This window comes from Astatotilapia calliptera, chromosome 20, assembly GCF_964374335.1.
Source record: "Astatotilapia calliptera chromosome 20, fAstCal68.1, whole genome shotgun sequence".
NCBI lineage: Eukaryota > Metazoa > Chordata > Actinopteri > Cichliformes > Cichlidae > Astatotilapia > Astatotilapia calliptera.
Window position 1 is genome coordinate 36,833,039 of NC_137441.1, and position 24,748 is coordinate 36,857,786.

The window sequence follows — 24,748 nt, forward strand, 5'->3', positions numbered from 1 at the left end:
GATATTTAAACCAGTGGCCCGTTTCTTTGACTCCATGGTGTCATTTAGTACGTGTGAAATTGTGTAGGAATGCTATTTCGTTTCTCATTCTCTGTAGCTGGAAAACCTGATGTACTACACAGAAAACAACCATAACAAAGTAGTTTTGCGAGATTTCTACCTGTCCAGATTTGAGAACGGACCAATCACGGAGCCGTGTGGAACACCGGAATACCTGGGTAAGTAACTCCAGACATCACTTTACAGTGTGTGGCTTTGTTTTGGAACCAAATTTTCTTTTCAGTTTTTCTCCATCTATTATCCTGTTTTGTTTTTTCCCATCTTTGTTTTCTTCTGTTGTGTAAATGTGACTGAGGACTTGTTTTGTTTTGTTTTTTCTCGCCTGTCCCATTTGGTTCTTTAGCCGTCAGAATTGTTGTCTGAAGACCAACAAGGATACCCAATGGATTTACTTTGCCAAATGGATCATCGTGGCATTGCCGTATTGGTCCATTTGGTCGATCTTTGTTTTTATTATTTATTATATTTTATTTTCAGATGTTACAGACGGGACAGACATGAGTGAGAGATAGGAAAGGGAGAAAGAAAGAGGAAGGAAAGGAAAAACAGAAGGGGAGAGGGACAGTGAGAAAGGGGGGGAGAAAAAAAATAAAAATCTCCTGGATCACCTGTTGAGAGAAGAATAGAAAACAAGCAAAAAAAGACAAAAAAAAGAAACAAAGCAACATACTAAACACAACACCATCGCATTAATCTAGCTAAGTGTAAACAGCAGTAAATACTAAATATTCAATGTTGTTGTGCAGCACGCAGGACAGATGTGCTTCGAAGTAGCAGCCAAGAAAGGTGTAATTTGGGTCTACGAGCAGTGAACACCCGTGTGCATACCTGTGTGGATCAGCATGCTTGTATTCCAAAGGTTTCTCCATGTAACGATCTGCTAGGGAGTGTGGGGGGGCCACAGCCCCGTCCTCCAGGGTGTGAAGCAGGTATGGAGGAGATCAAAACTCCAGACATCCAGAGGCCCCCAGAACACAAGAAACCATGGAAGACCAACAGAGGGGCAGCCGCGCCACTGTTCCAGTAAGAGCTGAGGAGAGTCCCAGATGAGGGTTCACTCAGCAGCCGCGGAGCAGAAGCCAGGGGGAGTTGCAGTGACGCGCCCGTGAGCTCCGCCGGCCGCCAGCTGTGCCTGAGTGACCGAGCCCCAGGCCGAGAGGCCGGGGGCACCCCACCCCCGAAGGGGCCCGAGCGAGCCCCAGGCTCCAGGCCCCGATAAGCGGCCGCCAAGGAGTGAGCCGGTGTGTACCTGGACGCCCACCCCCAGGTGACTGAGGACTTGTGCTACTGAGCATTCAGAGTTCAACCCCAACAACCAGCCAGTACACCGACAGAAAACATAAGCAGAACTGCAAACAATCAAACTCTTCTATTCTATTCATCTCATTTCATGTGCGCTGTCTCTCCTCTCTGTGTCACTGAGATTTATGTGAGGGCAACTTGAAGTACACGACTGGGCCTTGGCCTGATTCTCTCACCGAAATGCCAGGACAGTTATTCATGATGCTGAACTGAGTAATTACACTAATAAATAAGGGAAGCGAATAGTGGCCCTGGTGGGGAAATGATGCAAACAAATAAAAAGAGGGAATTAAAACTGGAGATAGCCTTCGGAGGTAAGTTGCCCGTGCAGCTTAGAGGCATAAATATGGTGTGAAGGCTTGTAAATAAAATCCTCGGACATTTCTCTGCCTCTTACACACATTCTGTATCTGCTTCATTCATTGCTGTTTCTCAGCTCCTGAAGTGGTGGCTCGTCACCGATATGGCCGTCCTGTGGACTGCTGGGCTGTGGGTGTCATCATGTTCATACTGTGAGTCTCACTGCTAGTTACAAACACTGTGATGTAACACTCACTAGGCTTTATCAGGATTACTTTGTTTTATATATATATATATATATATATAGTTACACTTCTTCTGTCTCTTTCTGTGTTTTTTTGGTTGGTTTTTTGTTTTTTTGCAGCTTGTCGGGTAACCCTCCCTTTTACGATGAAACCGAGGAAGAAAACACCGATCTGCATAATCGCATCATTTTCTGCCGGATTGTTGCTGGGGATTTTGAGTTTGATTCTCCTTACTGGGATGACATTTCACCTGCAGGTATACAACTCCACCACATGGTGGCAGTGGATACTTCACTTTCTTTCTTAATACGACAGTTTATCAGTAAACTTCATTTAGAGCATCAGTAGGTAAAACATTTTGTGGCACTTTTTTATCAAAATTGCCATGGTCATGAAATATTTTGCAGAGCAAAACTGAAAACAGCACAGAATGTTTTAACGTTTTCACTTTTTAAAGACTGCATATATGATTTCTTAAGATGCCTCGTTTGCCTTGTTACACCCCGGCCTAGGCAACCGGTGTGCAACGTATGAAAATAAAAATAAGGAAAAAACATACGACAAAAAAACTAAAGCTCTTCACCAAAATCCCAAACGGAAGTGTCTCAAAACGAAAGTATTGACAAAACCCATTTACAACAGACTATTTATTTACACCAAAACACCAAACTATTTACAACACGGGGAAGATCGCGACCATGACACACTGAAACACAAGGCTTAAATACATAGAAGGGGCAATCAGGAAAATGGACAACAAGAGGGAAACACAGCTGGGGCAAATTAGAACTGACGAGACAGGGAAAATGTAAACTAAACACACTAAGATAACAACAGACCTTCAAAGTAAAACAGGAAACACATGACAGTCACGCAAAAACAAAACACTGACAACACCGAAACGTAACATTTCCCCCCACCCAAAAATCAAACATGTAACCCCAAGTGAAATGTTTGATCAAAACCGGATGAAGGCTGGTGGAGGCTGGAGCGGTCCCACGGACCCTCCAGCGAAGACGGATGAAGTCTGGAGCGGTCCCACGGACCCTCCAGCGAAGGCAGACGAAGGCTGGAGCGGTGCCTCGGACCCTCCAGCGAAGACGGACGAAGCTGATGAAGGCTGGAGCGGTCCCACTGACCCTCCAGCAGACGACGAAGGCTGGAGCGGTCCCTCGGACCCTCCAGCGAAGGCGAATGAAGGCTGGAGCGGTCCCTCGGACCCTCCAGCGAAGGCAGACGAAGGCTGGAGCAGTCCCTCGGACCCTCCAGCAGACGACGAAGGCCGGGGCGGTCCCTCGGACCCTCCAGCGAAGGCGGATGAAGGCTGGACCGGCCCGCGGACCCTCCAGCGAAGACAGACGGCTGAAGCGGTCCCTCCCTCGGACCCTCCAGCGACGGCGGACGGCTGAAGCGGTCCCCGGGCCCTCCAGCGAAGACAGACGGAGGCTGAAGCGGCCCTCGGACCCTCCAGCGATTGGACGAGCCCCCATATGTTACACCCCGGCCTAGGCAACCGGAGTGCAACACGAAAAAAATTAAAATAAAGGAAAAAACACACGAGAAAAAAACTAAAGCTCTTCACCAAAATCCCAAACGGAAGTGTCTCAAAACGAAAGTATTGACAAAACCCATTTACAACAGACTATTTATTTACACCAAAACACCAAACTATTTACAACACGGGGAAGATCGCGACCATGACACACTGAAACACAAGGCTTAAATACATAGAAGGGGCAATCAGGAAAATGGACAACAAGAGGGAAACACAGCTGGGGCAAATTAGAACTGACGAGACAGGGAAAATGTAAACTAAACACACTAAGATAACAACAGACCTTCAAAGTAAAACAGGAAACACATGACAGTCACGCAAAAACAAAACACTGACAACACCGAAACGTAACAGCCTTTTCATTGCTCTTTCAGCTAAGGAGCTTGTCTGTCGCCTGATGGAAGTGGACCAGATGTTGAGAATCACAGCGCAAGATGCGCTTTTCCATGAGTGGTAATCATGTGTACATGCTGACAATAGCAACAGGAATCTTGGCACACAGCTACATTTACTTGTATGTTGTGTCTCAGGATTGCAGGGAACGGTGCATCAGAAAAGAACCTGAAGGATGGCGTGTGTGCCCAGTTTGAAAAGAACTTTGCAAAGGCCAAATGGCGGGTATGTATTCACTCCTGCTCTGTAAATGTGAGATTAAATGAAGTTGGAAATAATAGCAGCAGAGGCATATTGGAGGAGAAACCAGGTGAAGACCAGGGTGTTAATGTGCTTTTAGCTCCTAACACAACTCAGCAGAGGTATGTTTAAAGTCTGTGAATGACATGGTGGAACTGATAAGGCGATCCAGGGATGAGACTGGTGAAGACAAAGAAGGAAAATGGTGGCAATGCTAACCTAACAGCTTAAGTAACAGCAACAATCCTCTTCTCTCTTTCTCCATGTGGTTCCCAGGAATTAAAGGTATTGTTTTTCATTCTGAAGGACAGTGGAAGGGCAGAGCATGGGGAGAAGCTCACATTTAGTCCAGAATGACTCGATAACACGTCTCTCTGATAGCCAAATATGCTTTTAAATTAAAAAGAGGTTTTTATCAGAAGCTATCTCTATAAAAATCAGTTTGGAAAAAAGGTTATATTAAATGTTAAACCCAAGCCAGCTTTGAGATGTATTGATCATGTCAGGGGCCGTTGAAACTCTTCCCAAGCTCTGTTCCTGCCCACTGTCACTCTGCCTGTCCCAGAAGAGATCCATCCACTCTGCCCCACTTTTGTCATTGGATTACACCCAGATGTTCAAAGTGGCCTGCTCTACTCCTTTCCTTCTCCTCATCTGCACTGGTTTATGAATCCAGATCTATAAATGTGAGATAAGCAGCAGAGAAGCAAGGTTTTTTTTTCTTCACTACGTTTGTAGTATTTAAATTAGTGTAGATAAGGAGAGGGTCAAATGGAAAGGACATAAGGGTTCTTAGCCACTGTGAACTTATGAACTGCCGTGATTTATACTGTAAGGCCCTCTGGCATTCCTCTTACGTGAATCCTGGCCCATTGTCCCATACTGTTGTTACATTTAAATCATTTTTGAAGCAATACAAAGAAATCTCAGTTAAGAGATATTGTTCTCAGTAGCATTTTTGTGTCCTAGTGGCTTTTCACTTCCAGAGAATTCAAGGGAATTCGTTTCCCTGGTTTATTAGCAGTTATTAAGCTCACACGTTCCCCCCTGACTCCTTCAGTGTTTGTAGAGCAGAAGGAATCAGATCGGTGTAACATTTATAAGAAGGGGATTTATACACATTTGCTTGATTACTTTTTCCAGTCAGCAAGCACTCAAGGAGTTTCTTGGGGAGGGTGAGACTTGAGATTGATTTAAACCAGGGCACAATATGTCATAGCCTTCTGGAAGTAAACAACCGGCACTAATCTTCCTTCATGTCACACAAATCATATCTCAGCTCTTAGTACGAAGTTGCAAAAATCATGGTGTGTTGACAGGCTTTTTTCTCAAATGCTTGTACTTGAAGCTTATTTTTTAAGCTTTTCCATGACTATGTTATCAAAGTATTTTTTTATTAGCAGGGGGGGAAGAGGAAGTATATTTTAACGAAAATGAAATGTACTGCAAATCTAATTCTTTACATCCTAACCATCCTTCTCTTGTTTTTCTTCTACTTCTGTCTGTTTCGCAGAAAGCAATCCGTGTCACCACCTTCATGCAACGCCTGAAGAATTCAGAAGCATTGATTGATAGCTCTGCTGAGGTTCAGGGCAGTGAGGAGGCAGGGGATGGTGAAGGGGGTGCTTCGCAGGGAACAAGTGATGAGGGAGAGAAAGGGATGAGTGATGGTGGGGTAACATCAAGTAGTGTGTCTTTAGAAGTTACTATTGAGAGTATGCCCTCTGGGATGGACCAGAGTAAAGAGACAGTTAAGGCTGGAGAAAAACAAGAGGAGGTAAAGATGCATATAGGCCCATCTGTAGGAACTTCGCCATCAGGTGTAGAGGACCTTTTCTGTCAACCAAATGCAGTCCCCAACTATACCCAGGAACAGCCTGACAAGGTTGGTGCAAAGAAAGGCGCAGGTGACGGAACCAGGAAAATGGCTGCAAATTTGGGCCAAAATAAAGCTGTCCCAGAATTCAAACAGACGCCTGCGGTGAGCCCTGAGGCCTCAAAGCTATTAGACAGCACTTCGGGCATTAATCTTGACAAAAAACACATATCGTCCTCCCCCGACCCCAGCAGCAAACGTAAAATGGCTGCAACACTTCATGCACCTTCACACACAGCATCCGCTGCTGCATCAGCCTCACCGCTGAAGAGACCAGTCACACAAAGCGAGCAAAAGGATGAGACTGACGGAAGTTGGTGTCAGACACAAGTACCTGAAGCGGTGGCTGAGAAGTCTGTGGTGGCGCCAGTTACTCCAGCAGTGGGGCCAGGTACAGGGGTGGATGGAGGACTAGAAGTTAGGCTCAGGGGCAATGAGAGTCCAGTAGATAGGCAGGACACGAATGCCAGAAGAACAGATAGATACAGCGCTGAGTTTAGTATACCAAGAGCAGGTGCTACACCGGGACAGGCTTGCTATGCAGTTGGAAGCTCTGCTAGCTTGGGCCGTCATGCCACACCATACAATCCAGAGGTTGGGGCTATGGGGATGGCTGGGAGCTATGGGAGTCCATACAGTTCCCTGTATACGAGTGGAGGAGGTGTAGGGAGGTATGGAACTGGGCTACAGCACAGTGGGGGGACTTCAAGCGATTGGCAAATGGACAGTGTGATCGAGCAGATAGAAAAGCAAATGGCTGCTGTGCTGGAGAAGATCGAGGGAGACATGCCATCGCTCCTAGAGCAAATCAGTGACTGTCCTGCTGAGCAACCTCGAGCTCGGAGCACACACGCTTCTCCCGCCACCTCTCGTGCACGCCCCTCACAGCGGTCCACATCTGCAACCACCGGCACCCCACCACCACTTCCTACCTCTCCCAGACCTGTGCTGCCATCTCTTCCTCACATTAGCATTCCTCCTCCTGCCTATCCCCCACCATCTCCACCCACAGAAGCCTCACCCCAGGCGCTGGGAGAGCAGGAAGACAGAGATGGACAGGCGGCTCCTGCTCATTCCAGCCAGTCACCAAGACCTGGGATAGGCAGGGGACTATGAGGCAGGTGTGCATGATGCAATACACAAAGGGAAAAATACCTGGAACACTGTATTCATAGTTAAACTTAAGGATTTAATGACTGTCTCACCCAGAAGGACTGCCTAATTGTGCTCAAAAAGAGAAGTTATTACACTGTTGTTTGGTTTGGCTGCATATACCAGATGATCCTACCCCCCTCTGACATTCCAAACACTTTCGTCACTGGAGTCTAGAGGGATTAGAGTACAATATATCTCTGTACGACAGCTTCACAGATCAAGATCTTAAAAGTTGGTTATGCTAAATCCAGATTGTGTGCCTAAATGTTTACCACACAACCACCTCATATGGAAATCCAAGCACTCAACAAATTTGCAAATTATGAAGCTGCACAAATAAGAATGGCAAAATCCTCAACTAACAGTGAAAGAAAAGCTCTAAATAAAGTATTGTCCCCTAAAAACTGTAAATAAACAGAATCAAACTAGGTTCCTAAGTCATATTTTTCTTCCATGGTGTGAACTTCCTCATATCCAAAGTGACATTTACTTTTTTTCCTTTTTGCTCAAAGCAGATTGTCCCATGATTTTTTTTCAGTTACTATGTATTTATGTGGCTAGTTATTCTGTTGTGATGGTTGGTGTCACAAAGTTGTACAGAAATATGTGAAACTGATCTGATAAAGCCATTCCCCTGGTTGCAGGAAATTATAATTTGTTTTATTAAACGGTATATTTAAACTTAAACTGTCACTTAGACTTATGAGTTGTTCCACATCTGCCGGAGAGCTGGGGGAAATATACTGTATAAAGGCTTTGCAATAACACAGTAACACTTACATTTTCTCTCCTTTTTTCCCCAGACATTTCCAGATAGTTTGTTTTCATTTGCTCCAGTTTTGTCAGCACATTCATTTGGTACCGTTAACTGGACAGTCCTGCCTATTTTATCCTTTTCATCATAAAACTGTTCTGACTTTTGTTCTGCTATTGGGTGTATGTAATACCAGATTCTGTGCTTTTCTCCTGAACAAGTCTAGATCTCCACTATTCTGTCCCTATGTAAAATGTGCACTGTTTGCAAGTCTTTCAATAAAAGTAAGTCAGTAAATACATGCATATATATTGAGTTGTTTAAAATCATTTGATCACTCTTCAAAAAAAACATTTTAGAATTACAGCCGAGTTTTGTTTTGTTTTTTACGTGCTTAATCAACATTTATCCAAAAGGCACATTTCTGACAGGCGTTCTATTATGTTATCCTATGTGCCTACAAGTCCCATAAGGCACTGCGTGAACTTCGGTTTAGTCCATGCTTGTAAGGGTACGGGGGTGGAAAAAGTAGTCTTGTTTCTAAATAAACAACTAAACCACAAAGCAGTGTAATATTCAGTACGCTTTATCTTCTAGATGGGATGTGTGAGCGTTAACGATTAATTAAAAGACAGAGCAGACACAAACCAATCATATTCATTTTCAATTAACCCCAAGACCCAGAATGATGGTTGTGCCTGTAACGTGCACATGTTGCTGCTTTGCTTTGCTTTCAACTGAAATAGAGTGAGGGGAAACGGTTTGGGAACAGCCGGACAGGCAGCCGTCCAGCGGAAAAAACTCACACAGAGCCCGCCACCGTGACACACTTTTCACTTTGCAGTCAGTGGCGGTGTTGAATTGTCACCTTGGTTGTTGTTTTTCTTTGCTTAAGCAGAAGGCGATTTTTAATACTCCAGATCAGGCCGAGTAAATATCGGATGTGGTAAGTTCTGCACACTTGTGTAAGCTCTCGTCCTGGTTATGTTAGCCGCAGCTAGTTTGCTAATGTTAGCTAGTTAGCTAACATAGCGGCACAAGACGGGGAAAAAGTCGCTGGGTGGCTAGATAGCTCGAAAGCTAGCCGCACACAAGCTAACAACTACGCAGTCTTTTGATGTGCGTTATCGATAGTCGTTAATATTAGTTGCAGGCGGCTGAGCGAACCATTTAAGCTCCTTGCTCCGCTAACGGTAGCTAACAAGACACTGACACGTAACTGTTAACGGCAAATTAGCATTTGTACATTTTTATGTGCACGGGGTTGCTGTTTTAATTAATGTTAGGCGATAAATAACGTTAATGGTATCTAGAAGGCTAGTTGCTTCAAACATTTGATGGATACTACGTTGAAAGACAGACACGAGCTAACTGGCATCACGAGCGTACATGCTGGCACTATTTTTTTTTCCTCGTATATCCGTTTGTATATGTAGGGTTCCCGTTTCGATAGCACGTTTATCGGCGTTATCACAGTAACCTAACACTGGCTAGTCTGTGTTTATCTTGTCAAGTTAGGCAGCCTATTATTCGGACATCATTGATATTCGTATGCTTCAGTTCAAAACATTTTCTAGTTGGAAGATGAAAATAGGGGATCACCTCGACATGTGTACCCGAGTATATGCGGCCCACTCTTTTTTTTTTTCTGGGCCTTTGTCATTTACTAGGCACCCCCTCCCCCAATACTCTTCTGCAAGGAATGCTCACCCCTAACCTCAGTGTGACTAAAACGCCCAGACGCTCAGCATCACTAGCTAATAAGGATCGTACACTATCCGACTTGAGTAGTGATAATTGCTGAATTCATAAAATAGTCAAAACAATCGGTGTGTTAAGTGGAATGTAGCAAATTGTGCTCCAGTGAGAGTATATCTAATGGCGTTTAACTGTGAAATGTGTTCTTTCTGATGGTGCATTGTTGCAAGTTTGGTGTTCAGCTTTGTTTATGGAGTTCACATGAAGATGACTGGTCCTTGCTAATCTGCCTCTGAAACAAAGGTGTTGTTACTGATGAGTTACATTCAGCTCCGTTAAAGGAGAATCCTTTCATGCAATGGTCTCAGACATACCCGCAATTATTTTTCTCATTAAGTGTTGGGTTTTTTCATTAGATTATTGGAGATCCTACTGTTCATTGTACAGTAAGATATTTGGCATGCATCCTCTCGTAGCGAGGGCGGGATCAACGCGCTTTAGCTTGGGCTTGAAGAGCCAATGAGCCGAGGACCTGGATGAGCAGCGTGCTTGCAGCCACCCTTTCCTGTTGAATATTTCAGCCCCTGCGTCACAGCTCCTCCGCCCCTTTCTCCCCATCTGCCATTTTGGTTTTGTTCCTGTCTGCAGTCGCAAAGCCAGCAGCGCAATTACATAGGAGAGACTATCGGCACAACGACATAGTGACTCGACAATATAGTGCAGACCACCCCAATCCCGCATCGCGTTTCTTTTCTCTGTACAAATCGTCGAATATACAATCAGCGTTTTTACTGACAGCTACACACAGCAGGAGAGGAGCGGGTTCGCATTGGGAAGGGACCGAGAAGGATTATTGGTAAGGAAAAGGAAATCAATGGAGCACGAGTGTAGTGGCTTGGCTTGTATTCGCGGTGTTTATGTTAAGTGACAAAGTTAAATTGTCTGTTTGTTAGATGCCTAGACATTTACCCATATCCACATAGGAGCTGTGGTAGACTACTGTCAAATCCGCTGCTCTCCAGTGCGAGGTCGGTTGGAGTGTAGCCACAGCTGCTAGCTTGTAAAATTGTGTTCCGCACTGAGGGTAATGCGGGCCTAGGCCGAGCTGCTAATGGATAAGCTGACAAGCTGGTGTTTTCTTCCCTCTAAGTTATTAATGTTTAGACTCTGTCCACTTGCCAAATCACTTAACCGATTAGTTGCTCGGAACCTACTTAGTTTTCTATTGGTGCTGTTGTCTGACAGTTAATTAATATTTTTCCACACGTTGAGATCTTTAAATCGACTGCTACCCGCTAACGTTTTCTAGTAGGATTGGCAAACTACAGTAACAGCCGGGCGGCTTTGCTGTATCATGCCGGACGCCTTCATTTTCGGTTTTGACAAGCGCGACCGTTCAGTTAACGGTGATATGAAGGCTATTTTAGGCTGGTTGCAGTCGTATGAAAATTTGCCCAGGCCTCGTCATAATTTAAAGTCGTAGAGAGGGTTATAAACTGATACGTGTGCCTTGGGAAATGCACGGAAGTTGGCGCCGCATTGGATGCGGAAATTGTGCCCGACCTTTTTTTTTTTTTTTTTTTTTTGTGCACCCAGATTGTATTTGAAAAACGCTGCGGCCCTCCGAGTGCAGAGGTTTATCGCGACTACTGCGTTAATCAGAAATCTAAATACATAAGTAAATGCATTGCTATTAAATGCTGCCGTTTAGAGCTTTCTTGTAACGTCGCCATCTACAACTTAGTTGCAGCACAGTGTGGTCCTTGTGTCCGCACCTGCCAGCCATTGTGTGGTATTGCTCAGTTTACCGCAGTGAACTTTTAATGATTCAGCTCTTTTCCTTGAAACATGTTGGGTGTCGATAAATACCAGGAAAAAACAATAGAAGTATCTAAACAAACCTGTGCTTTCTGTGTGTATGAAAGAACCGTAATGCTATTCATGTCTCTTCCCAGCCTCAGTTCGTTTTCTAGCAGATTTGTGTTTGGCCTGAAGCCAGCCCAGCTGCTCTCTAGGCTAAAAATCCTCTCTTCAAAATGAGGGGGACTGGTTAGCCTTTAGTTTAGGTATTTATTATAATGGAACCATAGCAACGAATTATAAAATTACTGAAGTTTATATGAATTGGAATCAGTTGGCTTCTGAGAACCTTCAGGAAACCCAGGCTTGTTGACAGTGTGCTGTCTTTCTTTTTTTTCTTAATGATGTAAAATGTCTTTCTTTTATTCTAGATTTATTGCAAACTACCAAAATGTTATAGGGCAATTGTTAACTGGTAACATTCATGTGCTTGAATGACAACTTAATTTATGATGGTGGTTAATGCACAGATGTCCAGCTCGCCGCTGTCCAAGAAGCGTCGCTTGTCAGGAACAGAGACGAAGACGGGATCCCACTGCTCCTCCTCTAACTCTGTCAGAACTGATCTGTCCCACACACCTGCCAACGTGAGTGCAAACACATCTACTCTATAGAGTGAGTAGAACTTGTAACGTAAACTGATTGCACTTCGTGTTGTTTTCCCAGGGCATGGCTAAGAATGGCAATGATGCTGAGATCGATGAAGGCCTGTACTCAAGACAGCTGTAAGCTTCTTTTTTTTCCTTTTTGTGATGTTGGACTTGATGGTTATTGGGCTTGACATCTACCAATGCATAATGATGCCAATGGTTCTTTATGTCATTATTTAGTTACGTGCTGGGCCATGAAGCTATGAAGCGCATGCAGAACTCCAATGTCCTCATCTCTGGTATGAGAGGCCTTGGAGTTGAGATTGCCAAGAACGTGATCCTGGGAGGAGTTAGAAGTGTCACTATACATGACGAAGGAGTTGCAGAATGGAGAGACCTCTCTTCCCAGGTGTGTGAAAGCACAGATATTTAAATTAAAAATTTTTGCAGTAGTTTATTTTTCCCGATTAAGTTACCGTATTTTCACGACCATAAGACGCACTGTACTAAAAGGCCCAGTCTCAGTTATGTGTGCCATTACTGCATTTAACACACACATAAGGCGCACCTGATTATAGGGCGCATACAAGTATGCGTGTTTAAAAATAAAGCGGGAGCAAAACTGAGTTTGGTACTCACATTTTTTATTACCGGTAATTGTCATCAATCAAACCCATTGAAGTCCTCATCCTCTGTGTCTGAACAGCTGTGCTAAATCTCCATCAAACATGCCAGGTTCACTTTCTTCACTGTCAGAGTCACTTTCCGTGCCGTGCGGCTCCTCGGAAATGATGCCGGCTTTTGCGAAAGCTCGAACAACAGTGCCAGCAGACATGTTAGCCCAAGCATCTACAATCCATTCGCAAATTGTGGCGTAACTCGCCCGGCGCTGCCTTCCACTCTTAGTGAAACTGTGGTCTCCATCGGTCATCCATCGCTCCCACGCCGCTCGCAGCCTTACTTTGAACGGCCGGTTCACACCGATGTCCAGCGGTTGGAGTTCCTTTGTCAGGCCTCCTGAATGACAGCAAGCTCACAGTTCATTTGCTGCACTTGTTTTTTCACATCGGCTGTGAGATGGGCACGCATAGAGTCACAGATCAACAGCGATGGTGATGCGTGGAAAAAACCACCTGGTCTCCTTACATACACCTCCCTCAGCCACTCTTTCATCATTTCCTCATCCATCCAGCCCTTTTCATTTGCCTTAATGATGATTCCTACTGGAAACTTCTCTTTAGGCAAAGTCTTTCTCTTAAAAATCACCATAGGCGGCAGTTTCTGTCCATTAGCATGGCAGCCAAGCACAACAGTAAAAGAAGACTTTTCGTGCCCCGTTGTGCGTATCGCTACCGTGCTGGTCCCCTGCTTCTCCACAGTGTGACTCACCGGGATGTCGAAAGTGAGCGGCACCTCGTCCATGTTTGTGATGTGGCTGGGCTGGATGTGTTTGTCGGCGATGTGTTTGCTGCAGTAGGAGCGGAAGATGGCCAGCTTTTCCTTATAATCCGCTGGAAGTTGCTGCGCTACTGTAGTCCTGGTCCGGATGGAAAAATGGCACCGTTTCATAAAACGAAAGCACCAAGACGGACCTCCTCGGAAATGTTCAATTTTCATTTCTTCTGCTAGCGAAACTGCTTTTAGTTGAATGGTGAAGTCGAAACGCTTCTCCCACTCGTTCTTTGCTCGATGATCCACCGCTCGAGTCTTTCCTCCAACTCGGGCCACCTCGCCTTATGTCTGCGGAAACTCAGCTGCATCTTCTTGACCTGTCGGAGCTTGTTTTCTAGCTTCCTCCACTTGCGAACCATCGATTCATTAATCTTAAATTCTCTCGCGGCTGCTCGATTTCCATGTTCCTCCGCGTAGCTGATGGCCTTCAGTTTAAACTGTGCTTCATAAGCGTGTCTCTTTGCCATTTTCAGGGTTGTTAAAACAACGATGTTCCACATAATGCACATACCTGTCCTTTTATACAGGTATGTGCGATTGTCCCGGTATATACGATCAACGCCCACACTTCACCCTTTAGCGTTCTCATGGTGTTCTCTACTACGTCCTCCTTACAACACACAGGGCGCACTGCACTATAGGGCGCGCCGCACTTTTTAAAGAAAATCGAAGGCTTTTATGTGCGCCTTATAGTTGCGAAAATACGGTACACAAGGGAATTGCAGTTTGTGGACTCGCCTGTTGTCTGAGCATGATTCCAAAGTGCACTGTGGCTTTATCTATTGAGTTATGTGTTGTTGTGTATTGCTAACATCCAGAAAGGGTACTAAAGCCACCCCCACCCATGAGCTGACCCAGATTTACCAGTGGGTGGCCTCTTCCCAGTTTCATAATCGTAGTACAGCCAGTCTGTTAAAGGACATAATTTCAGCAGAGTAGATTGCGTTTGTCTGTGAAATCCTGTTATGTCTCATCAAACTGCAAACATGTATGAACAGATTCCTTGGGTGTTAACTTGAGGCAGTTTTCTGGTGTTGTTGCTACAGAAGTGTCATCGTGGTTAGACACAGATTGTAAGACTCGCTTGGGAACATAGTCATTTTATACGAATGATGTTGGGATATGACATTTTTTCATTTAAAAAGATACACTGGTATTGTGGCTTCTATTATAAGACACACCCCTAATTTATTTACAGGGCAGCTTAAGTGTATTGCATTTGCATTGTACATTTGTGTTTTCAATTATGTGATTCGGTCCTAATAACAGAAATATGGAAAAAGAAATGGTTAACCTGTAGTTTAAGAAAGCACTTATTGTTGATGTGCTTCAGGAGCTCAAATAATGCTTTGAAGTTTTGAGACCAAATTTTACATTTAGTCTATATTTCATTTTACCTTAAACTTGGGTTTCTTTGCTTGGTTTTCTCTGGGCTGACAGTCCAAACTGGTTTAGGGCAAATGAACCAGCCAAGACCACTTAACAATATAATGTTAGTCCACTTCCAAACTGAGTTGGGTGGGATTTCTTCTCTTTTCATCTAATCACTGCTTAGCTTTCATAAATATAACAGCATAACTACAAATAAAACTCATCTGCTCTTGATAACCATTTTAATGTTATGGACTTAAGCGTGAGAATGCAGGGAGTACACTGTGGTCAGTCAAGCCGTTTAAGTGGTAGTCTGTTGTTTTTATCCTCGTTGACACATTCTGAAGTCCTTTCAAAAGAAAAGGCGGACCCACAGAAGAATATGGCTAAACACACAAATGAAGTAAAGTTCACACTGAGTCAATGTTATTCACTAGAATATTCCTTAATGTCATGTTTGGCTATAGTATTGGCAGTTATTGCTTAATGACAGCATCAGTATTTCTGTATGGCTAGTTTTACCTTCGGGAGGAGGACCTGGGCAAGAACAGGGCAGAAGTGAGTCAGGCCCGCCTGGCTGAACTGAACAGCTATGTTCCTGTGACTGGTTACACTGGACCACTGACTGAAGACTACTTGACCAAGTTCCAGGTATAAATTTAGCATAAGAAAACTCCCTAGTCATTTTACCATTTTGGAAAGAGTTTTTAATTTTGTCTTATTTTGAAATCTAGGTGGTAGTGCTGACTAACTCAACTCTGGATGAGCAGCAGACTCTAGGAGAGTTCTGCCACAGCAAGGGAATCAAGCTGATTGTTGCAGACACTCGTGGTCTGTTTGGGTAAGATTAAGACTCTGTTTAGTGTTCACATGCAGTGCATCCGTCAGCATCTAATGTTTTTGTGCTCTAAATTCTCTTTTGTAGTCAACTTTTCTGTGACTTTGGAGAAGAGATGATTGTGTATGACACCAATGGAGAGCAGCCATTAAGTGCTATGATTTCCATGATCACAAAGGTTAGTCTTGGTTCTTTTATCCCCCCTGATAATGCTGATTTTTCTTTTTAACTACTACCTGCTTTTTAGGAGTAAATTAAAGCTTCATGGCAGCAGTGCCTGAAAAGTTGCACATTTTGGTTTCCCCAGGACAGTGCAGGGGTCGTGACATGTCTGGATGAAGCTCGTCATGGCTTCGAGAGTGGAGATTATGTTACGTTTACTGAGATTCAGGGTATGACTGAGCTCAATGGTTGCAAGCCGGTCGAAATTAAAGTTCTTGGTAAGAACACACTCTTTTTCTTTTTCTTTTTCTTTTTTTTTTGTTCCACCATTGAATACATTTTGGTCACTCTGTTATGAGTTTACAAGTTCATGCAATGTCCTGTATTTTACTAGGTCCATACACCTTCAGCATCTGTGACACGAGTGGCTTCACAGATTACATAAGAGGAGGAATAGTTTCCCAGGTTAAAATGCCCAAGAAGATCAGTTTTGTAAGTAGCTGCCGTTTTGCACATGGCATTACTAGCATGATCTCATTTCCACAGATGGTGTAGTGTGAATTCTCATGGTAATACCAATATAACCTTACCATCTGGCATTGCTGTCACCAGTGGAAAAGCCCAGCTTCACTACCTTGCGTTTCTTTCCCTGTTCAGAAATCTCTCTCCTCATCGCTGGCCCAGCCTGAGTTCCTGATGACAGACTTTGCCAAGATGGAGTTTCCAGGACAGATGCACCTAGGCTTCCAGGCTATCCATGCCTTCCAGAAAAAACATGGCCATCTTCCAGCACCTTGGAGCCAGGTACATATCACTCATGATGGTGGGATCTTCTTGGAAAGGGGGAACCACTTTGATTAAATGCTTGTGCTAAAATAAAATAGTTCCGCATAAAAAAGTGCAGCACAACACAGCAAAAATAAAGTCTGTTAATAGTTAATATTTTGTAATTTACCGTGAACTGTGTGCATTCCAGGCAGATGGTGAAGAGCTATTGGCATTGGCCAAAGACGTGAACTCTGCTCAGACTGGGTCGGCCAAAGTGGAACAGCTGAATGAATCTCTTATCAAAAAGATGTCATATGTTGCTGCTGGTGACCTGGCCCCTGTCAATGCCTTCTTTGGAGGGCTGGCTGCACAGGAAGTGATGAAGGTCAGTGGAAAGCTGTATGCAAATTGAAGATGAAAGCTTTGTCCCTACAATATTAAGTGTAGTTGTTCGTTATATTAAAGAAAAATCTATTTTAATCAACAGGCACTGATAAGCCCGTTCTTATCAATGCTTATGAAGAGTCATTTTACATTGAGTATGATTAGACGTGTTTTGAAATGGAGAAGGGTTTCCTGTATTTCATGTGCTGTTTGATGTTTTAGGCATGCACAGGAAAATTCATGCCCATAATGCAATGGCTGTACTTTGATGCCCTGGAGTGCTTGGCTGAAGAGGAGGGATTCATGCTCACAGAGGAAGAGTGTGCCCCTGTAGGTGTTCAAAGCATATTCAAAATGCAAGTACTGAATGTAGTTGCAATAAATGATGGTGCTAAATTTGTTATGTCTTTTTCTCCAAGAAAAACTGTCGATATGATGGACAGGTTGCAGTGTTTGGCACCAAAATGCAGGATTTGCTTGCCAAACAGCGTTACTTCTTGGTGAGTGTCAGTGTAAAAGTTCTGTTGCCTTCTTCAATTTCCTGTTACTAGGAAGTTTTAAAAAATAAGGTTGCCAGAAAAATGTTGTGCAAAAGACAAAAACTTAGAAATACCTTTATGCCACTATAAAATACTATGAGCTAAAGTCTGATGAAGAATATTTCTTGGTGCTGTTCTCAGGATGCTAGGGGAAATGGATCTTATGAGATCTTTAGTGGTAGTGTTTATCTTTTTGCTCTTGTGCCTAAAATTGTCCAACAGAAAGTTCATTCTTGTTTGAATGCTCGGTTGAGGTTTTTTTGTTTTTGTTTATTTATAATTTGATTTAATTGCACAGTGACAAAGAACACTGTCAGTTCTTGGGATATTCATGGGCAGTTATTTACTATTTGAGATCGTGAGTGAGATGGTGGCAGCTGCATCTAAGCCAAAATATATCAGCTGTTAGTTCTTTGTCTCATAATTGGCACAATAGTGTATCGACACTGCCATGTTAATTGAGTGCCACCCACCATGTCCCAGTGCATGTCAGAGCTGTTGGGTTTAACCTTTCTGGTGGGAATCCGGCAAAAAGACTGTCAGCTTTACCCACTAACCATAAGCATTTCTCTGACAGTGAGTGACACGTGTAAATGGAAGGTTCAACTGTATGACGACCCATTATAGCTTTATTCACAAATTTCTAATCCTTCCAGGTTGGGGCTGGTGCCATTGGTTGTGAGCTGCTGAAAAACTTTGCCATGATTGGACTGGCTGCTGGGGAGGGAGAGGTCATTGTGACTGACATGGACACCATAGAGAAATCCAACCTCAACAGGCAGTTCCTCTTCAGACCTTGGGACGTTACGGTCTGTATCATCTTAACTCGACTTGTTTGATGAACTCTATTGATCGATGTTTCCGCACAGCACTCTTTATCCTGTAACACCGAAGTGCACTTATAGATTATGTTTTGTATGTTGATAGAGGCAATTTAAACTTCAGTGTGTGTGTGTGTGTGTGTGTGTGTGTGTGCGCGTACGTGCGCGCGTGTGTGTACGTGTGTGTTTTCTTAAAGTTTAAAAAGTCAAAGCAAATTTACCAGCTCCTAACAAACTGAGACTTGAGAGCAGCTTTGTACCTGTAGTATCACTAGACTACTAAATGCTAGTATGCACTATCAGTTAATCTGAGGTTATCTGATGCCCAAAAGAAACTGATGGGAGGAACCCTCACATGACGTAAGCTGTTGGACACCAATATTTTTAAAGGAGTGCACATTTTGTTGTGTCCCTGGAAAAGAAAGCATTAATGTGGACAGCAGTGACCTCTGTACAGAATGTCTCCTCTGATCTTTGTTCTTTTGGTCACCTATGATAATGTTATTAGTGAGTTGACTGTTTAGTGTGTGTGTGTGTGTGTGTGTTAACAGAAAATGAAGAGTGACACGGCTGCTGCTGCAGTGAAACTGATGAACCCGGCAATCAAGATCACAGGTCACCAGAACAGAGTGGGCCCTGACACAGAAAGGATCTACGATGACGACTTCTTTGAAAGCCTTGATGGAGTTGCCAATGCACTGGACAACGTTGATGCACGTAAGAGATGATGAGACATTAAGAATAACTGCTTAATAACTAGGGGGAAATGGATTCAGTAAAAAAAAAAAAAACGTGCGTTTTCCTCTAATGTTCAGGGATGTATATGGATCGGAGGTGTGTGTACTATCGTAAACCCTTACTGGAATCAGGCACTCTGGGTACCAAAGGCAATGTCCAGGTTGTGATCCCTTTCCTCACCGAGTCCTACAGCTCCAGTCAAGATCCACCTGAGAAGTCCATCCCCATCTGCACCCTCAAAAACTTCCCAAATGCCATTGAACACACGTTGCAGGTTAGTATATGCAGAGCCGGAGAGTCTCAGAGTGTGAGACTGGCCAGGCAGGATCAAATCTGACGCTTGGAGTCAGCGTGGCCCACAAAGTAGTATTGAGAACAGCCATACAGAAACCTTTGTGTTAATCTTTACTTTAAAAGACTCCACCTGGTGTACCAACTACACAATGCACACATGTAATAGAGGAGTTAATCACTTCAGCACTATATGCTTCAGAGAATTTTATTGCATTACCTGTTTCTTCATATGCTTGATATCTTCATATAGGGTTTTGTTTTTTTAATAGCACTGTGTGTGGTTAGTGTGTCACAGTGTGAATGGAACTATTGTAGGTTTACCAAATATTTTGTACTTCTATTATTGAACTGCTGTCCTTGTGGTTCTTTCTGTGCAGTGGGCCCGCGATGAGTTTGAGGGACTATTCAAACAACCCCCAGAAAATGCCATGCAGTACCTCACGTATGTCGCTTTTCCTTGTCATTCTAATGCAATCACCTGTCAGCATTTTACTTGCCTATATGCTGGGCTCCTTTCATCGTAGAAATTCTTCACTGATAAAATGACTTTTCATTAGTGGACAAATTTCCTCATTAAGTCTCATAAGTGTTTGTGGATTGTTGGTAATTCAGTACTTATAAACTTGTATAACTTGCCTTTCAACTAAGAATCAATCTTGTAAATGTCACAGCCCCCTCTTGGTTCTCGTGGCGCCATTGAGCTGTCTTCTTGTAAAATCTAACCCAAACCTCATGCTCGAAATAATTCATAAAATCAGCCTGCAGAGTAAATGGTTTAAAAAAAGATGACAGCTCTTCACATCGTCGAAACTAGTCAATGAGGTTTATAATTTCCATTCTTGCAGAGATCCTAAGTTCATGGAGCGTACTCTGAAGCTTCCAGGAGCTCAGCCTGCGGAGGTGCTGGAGGCTCTTTATAAGAGTCTTGTCACAGATTGCCCCCAAAACTGGGCTGACTGCGTAGCTTGGGCTCGCAACCACTGGCAGTGCCAATACAGCAACAACATCCGCCAGCTACTGCACAACTTCCCACCAGATCAGGTACAAAGTGAAGGTGCTACGAGATGAATATCAGTTTCTAACCGTTATTGTCTGATCTTGGTTTTACGCGTCTTATCAACTGTTTGCAGCTATAGTTGCATTGGTGGTATTCATTTCAGCAACAAGAAAAGTGTTGTCATTTTTCATACAGTATTGGAATATTAACTTATGCAACAGATTATATGAAGATGTAACTTCTGCAATGGCCACACGTTATGTCTTGTCTTCTGTTTTTGAGCTCTGTGCAGGTCGGCTCAGTGACACCAAATTTAGTGAGAGGTGCTGCTGTGTGTTACAGCACGTGTTAGCACAGAGTAGCATAGCAGCTGATAATCTGATTTTAGCTTATAGCATGAAAGTTGTCACAAACATGGTAAACCATACTCGGACCGTGATATTGGTTTTGAACATTTCTAAAATCGTTTGATGGCAGATAAATTATTTTAGTAAGTCACAAAAACATTGTCATGATTAAGAGACTTTTATATAAAAGTAAACTACTTTACACTCTTGTGTAAAGACAGTTTGGGGCTTCCTGTGTACTTATTCATGCCAGTTTGTACATCTCATTTCCCCTGAAAAGCCATTTATAGATGGTGGGCATACATTAGAAACAGCAGAAATTACATTGTTAAACTTCAGCTGAGTCAAACGGCAGTTTGAGTTGCTGCGTATCTATTGCACGAAAGGCTGCCTAGTGGCTCAGTCAGCAGTACTGACGCTGAACCACAAAACCCTAGTTTGCATCTGTAGTTTCTCACCCCCTTTCCTGTCATTTATCCACGGTTTCCTGTTTAATAAATATGCAATTGACACAAAAATTACAAAATGGACATGAAAGGTTTCCATTATAGCACTTATACATTTATCATCTGTCTTTTAGCTCACTAGTTCCGGTGCTCCCTTCTGGTCTGGCCCAAAGCGATGTCCTCACCCGTTAGAATTCAGCACTACCAATGTAAGTGTGCCGCTGTCATTTATAAGCTTAATATTACCGGAGTCTAGTCCAGCCAGGCTCAAACTAATGAATGTTGTTTTCAGGAGCTGCATATGGACTATGTTGTGGCAGCAGCCAACCTGTTCGCTCAAACATACGGCCTGCAAGGCAGCACCGATCGTGCAGGTGTGATCAAGATCTTGCAGGATGTCAAGGTGCCCCCTTTCACCCCACGTTCAGGAGTTAAAATCCACGTCTCTGATCAGGAACTGCAAAATAACAATTCCTCTATTGGTATGTTCACATGTGGTTGTGTAATAAAGCATATTTTGGGGGGATGTTACATCAGCTAAGAGTTGTTTGTGAATCTTGTACGGAGTCATGTGTCATTGTGGATGCTTTGACAGTAATGCAACCATTGATCTTGTGATTATGCAGATGATACCAAACTGGAAGAGCTGAAAGCCATGTTGCCTTCACCAGAGTCCTTCCAGTTCAAACTCACCTCCATTGACTTTGAAAAGGTAAGGCGTCTCCTTTTGTCAGCTTTAATGAAGATAAATAACATTTGTTTAATTTATTACAGTTGCCGGTAGCAAAGCTAGTCAGTGGCATTGAGGACTTTGTTCTTTTTATCTGAAAGATTCAATAAAACACAGCATCTGGCTTTGCAGTGAGGCCAATTGGAAACCTAGTCTGTTAATAATAATGAGAGTAAGAAAGTATTGTTTCCATAGCTTTCAAGGCTAACTCTGCTTAGATGCCTTTAAGTGGTGCACTGCCAGAACATTGTAACTCTCACGCTAGAATTTCAACCTATTAATATAACTTGAATCAACACTACTGGTACTTTGGTTTGTAATGGCTGTGGCCTATATGTTAACAGGATGATGACACCAACTTTCACATGGACTTCATTGTGGCAGCCTCCAACCTGAGAGCAGAGAACTATGACATCCCCCCCACAGACAGGCACAAGGTAAGAAAACAGACCCAGCTGCTCTCACACTGGTGTTAATTGGGAAATGTGCCTGCTAATAGTATTCGTTTTGTAATAGTAATGAAAAAACATTTGAGAGTGCACTCTGTGAAAACAAACAACTTAAACTCAACCTCAGAAATTTACATTTTGCTTTTTCTCTATGTGCACTATAAAGTTTGGGGGGTGTTTTTGTTGTTGTTTGTTTGTTTGGTTTTTTCCCTTCATCACTGTCCTTTTAATCACCAAACAGAGCAAACTGATAGCTGGTAAGATCATCCCTGCTATCGCCACTACCACAGCAGCAGTTGTCGGCCTAGTGTGCTTGGAGCTCTTCAAGATTATCAAAGGACACAAGAAGCTGGAGTCCTACAAAAATGGCTTCATGAACTTGGCCCTGCCTTTCTTTGCCTTCTCTGAACCCATTGCTGCTCCAAAACACAAGGTAAGCAAATACGTTACCATTTGCTGAGATTTTAAAAAGATGCGCACGATGTCTGCGCTGTAGAGAAATGTTTGACTCCAGTATAATAAACTCCTGTGATGATTAAGCCATGCTAATACTGATGCACTAGTCAGATGCATTTTGCACTGCCTGGGTGTAAGTGAGTTCAACTTGTCTTCTCACACTGATGGCATCAGTGTGTGCTGAGGAGAAATTTTAATGTAATAACTGGTTTTCTTATTGAGCTTATAATTAAGATCTCTTATAATTAATATGTATATACTTAAAATACATTTTTTCGCAGTACTATGAAATCGACTGGACGCTGTGGGATCGCTTTGAGGTCACAGGACTGCAGCCCAATGGGGAAGAAATGACACTCCGACAGTTTCTGGATTACTTTAAAGTATGTTGAGCTCATGGTTTGGTTTTTGGTTGCTTTTCTCCACACTGACATGTTCTTGGCATACAATTAACCACGATCTGTTTCTGTTCTGTATTAGAATGAGCATAAGTTGGAGATCACCATGCTTTCTCAGGGAGTGTCCATGTTGTATTCGTTTTTCATGCCTGCTGCCAAACTTAAAGAGAGACTGGACCTACCGTGAGTGCACGTGCATACACCTGCTTCCTCATTTGCATGCTGGAATTTTAAAGTTTGTATTCACTGGTTTTCTTTCTGTGTCCTGCAGTATGACGGAGATTGTGACGAAGGTGTCCAAAAAGAAGCTGGGCAAACACGTGAAAGCCCTGGTGTTTGAGCTATGCTGTAACGACCTTTCAGACGAAGACGTGGAAGTGCCCTATGTCAGATACACCATCCGCTGAGCTCCGCACTGAGCCCACCCGCAGGAGGGTGGGAGTTACAGGGGGGAGATGGGGATGGGGGTGTTCTGAGTGAGGAGCTAAAATGGGGATTGGGGGTGCGTGGGTTGATCCAGGTCAGCTGTATTGGATCAATCAGTATTTTTTTAGGCCTGTGGTTTGTGTAAACCTGTGCCTGAGTGTACATAGCCCCAGTAAGCTGAATTAAGAATAACTGTATATGTTAAGAATCCAGTTGGTTCTTGGCTGTGGGAACAGGGGTGTCACTGGAGGAAGGGAGCATGTACACTGGACATCCTGATGTTTCTCAAAAGCACCAACCTCTTGAGTGAATTGATAAGCCTTAGTGGTCTCTTGGTACTCCATATCCCAACCAGTGTCCCTAAAAACCATCACTCTTATTGGCCTTCAGCAGTAATGGAGGTTTTTGTTTGATTTTTAATCTAATCCACCTTCTTCCCTCCACTATACTTGCTCTCTCCCTCTTCCAACCTCTGTCTCATAGACACAGTCCCACATTAGTTTCTTTTGTTTTGTTTTTTCTTAACATATGCACCTAATTAATATGTAAAAGGTCAGCCCAGGAGACACCAATAAGCCCAAGCCTTTCCTGACTGGATATCTGACTATCTCACACCACCTGAATACCCCTGCCAGTGTGAGGTACCCCTACACCCTCATTAAACCCACTCTGTGGCTTTGGGAGGGGTTCGTGCACATGACATTGGTTTTCTCTTTCTCATTATATTTTATGTGTTTTGTTATTTTCCATTTTATTTTTTGGGTGGTTGGACAGAGTTTTGGCGCACACACGTGGTAGATCCTGTCTTTCTACTTTGTTAACTCCAAATGACTTAACTGTAAGAACAGGGCAACGAGATGTATCTTGAAACGGGAGCACTTAGTGTGATAGTGAATAAAGATGTAAAAACATACTGAAGAAGACTGTGTGGTTATTTTTGTGTCTCACACACACACACACACACACACACACACACACACCGACCGTGTCAGTGTCATTCAGCAATGTTAAAGTGTCAGAGGTTTGTTTTTCCTGTCTGACCTGTTTCGTGTTAATGAGAAGTTTCATTATTAAACACATCCGGGAAATGCTGCCTGAATACCA

General features: G+C 43.4%; 2 protein-coding genes and 1 non-coding gene across 5 annotated transcripts in view; all 3 read left to right on the forward strand.

Moving 5' to 3' along the window:
• The window catches only part of camkvl (CaM kinase-like vesicle-associated, like), a 45,311-nt gene extending 38,204 nt beyond the window's left edge, over window positions 1–7,107 (forward strand). For both annotated transcript variants that reach the window (XM_026153385.2, XM_080295136.1), the window contains exons 6-11: window positions 98–218; window positions 1,799–1,874; window positions 2,027–2,163; window positions 3,837–3,915; window positions 3,993–4,080; window positions 5,609–7,107. In XM_026153385.2, the coding sequence (XP_026009170.2) occupies window positions 98–218; window positions 1,799–1,874; window positions 2,027–2,163; window positions 3,837–3,915; window positions 3,993–4,080; window positions 5,609–7,087 (1,980 nt within the window). In that variant the 3' untranslated portion in view covers window positions 7,088–7,107. The remainder of the gene's footprint in view (window positions 1–97; window positions 219–1,798; window positions 1,875–2,026; window positions 2,164–3,836; window positions 3,916–3,992; window positions 4,081–5,608) is intronic.
• A 1,455-nt stretch (window positions 7,108–8,562) lies between these two features.
• Window positions 8,563–24,557, forward strand: uba1 (ubiquitin-like modifier activating enzyme 1). 2 transcript variants are annotated; one of them, XM_026153375.2, is made up of 26 exons: window positions 8,563–8,826; window positions 11,909–12,025; window positions 12,105–12,163; window positions 12,269–12,437; window positions 15,368–15,502; window positions 15,586–15,692; window positions 15,777–15,867; window positions 15,997–16,129; window positions 16,246–16,343; window positions 16,509–16,655; window positions 16,828–17,004; window positions 17,226–17,333; window positions 17,423–17,503; window positions 18,199–18,351; window positions 18,915–19,080; window positions 19,179–19,375; window positions 19,773–19,837; window positions 20,241–20,436; window positions 21,320–21,394; window positions 21,478–21,667; window positions 21,812–21,897; window positions 22,260–22,352; window positions 22,606–22,797; window positions 23,102–23,203; window positions 23,301–23,401; window positions 23,490–24,557. In XM_026153375.2, the coding sequence occupies exons 2-26, from the start codon at window positions 11,909–11,911 to the stop codon at window positions 23,623–23,625; spliced, it is 3,174 nt and encodes a 1,057-aa protein (XP_026009160.1). In that variant the 5' UTR covers window positions 8,563–8,826; the 3' UTR covers window positions 23,626–24,557. The 2 variants fall into 2 exon arrangements, with proteins under 2 accessions (XP_026009160.1, XP_026009161.1); XM_026153376.2 differs by lacking the exon at window positions 8,563–8,826 and adding an exon at window positions 10,195–10,434.
• On the forward strand, window positions 22,888–23,009 carry LOC113014054 (small nucleolar RNA U6-53/MBII-28). Its single transcript, XR_003270921.1, has one exon. It is a non-coding gene; the product is annotated as a small nucleolar RNA U6-53/MBII-28 (small nucleolar RNA).
• Window positions 24,558–24,748: the final 191 nt, after the last annotated feature.

Bases quoted from the DNA above. Each gene is read 5' to 3' on its own strand.
- uba1 (XM_026153375.2), top strand. From the start codon at position 11,909: ATGTCCAGCTCGCCGCTGTCCAAGAAGCGTCGCTTGTCAGGAACAGAG. The intron at 12,026-12,104 runs GTGAGTGCAAAC...TTGTTTTCCCAG, and splicing joins TGTCCCACACACCTGCCAAC to GGCATGGCTAAGAATGGCAA. The intron at 21,898-22,259 runs GTAAGGCGTCTC...ATATGTTAACAG, and splicing joins CCTCCATTGACTTTGAAAAG to GATGATGACACCAACTTTCA.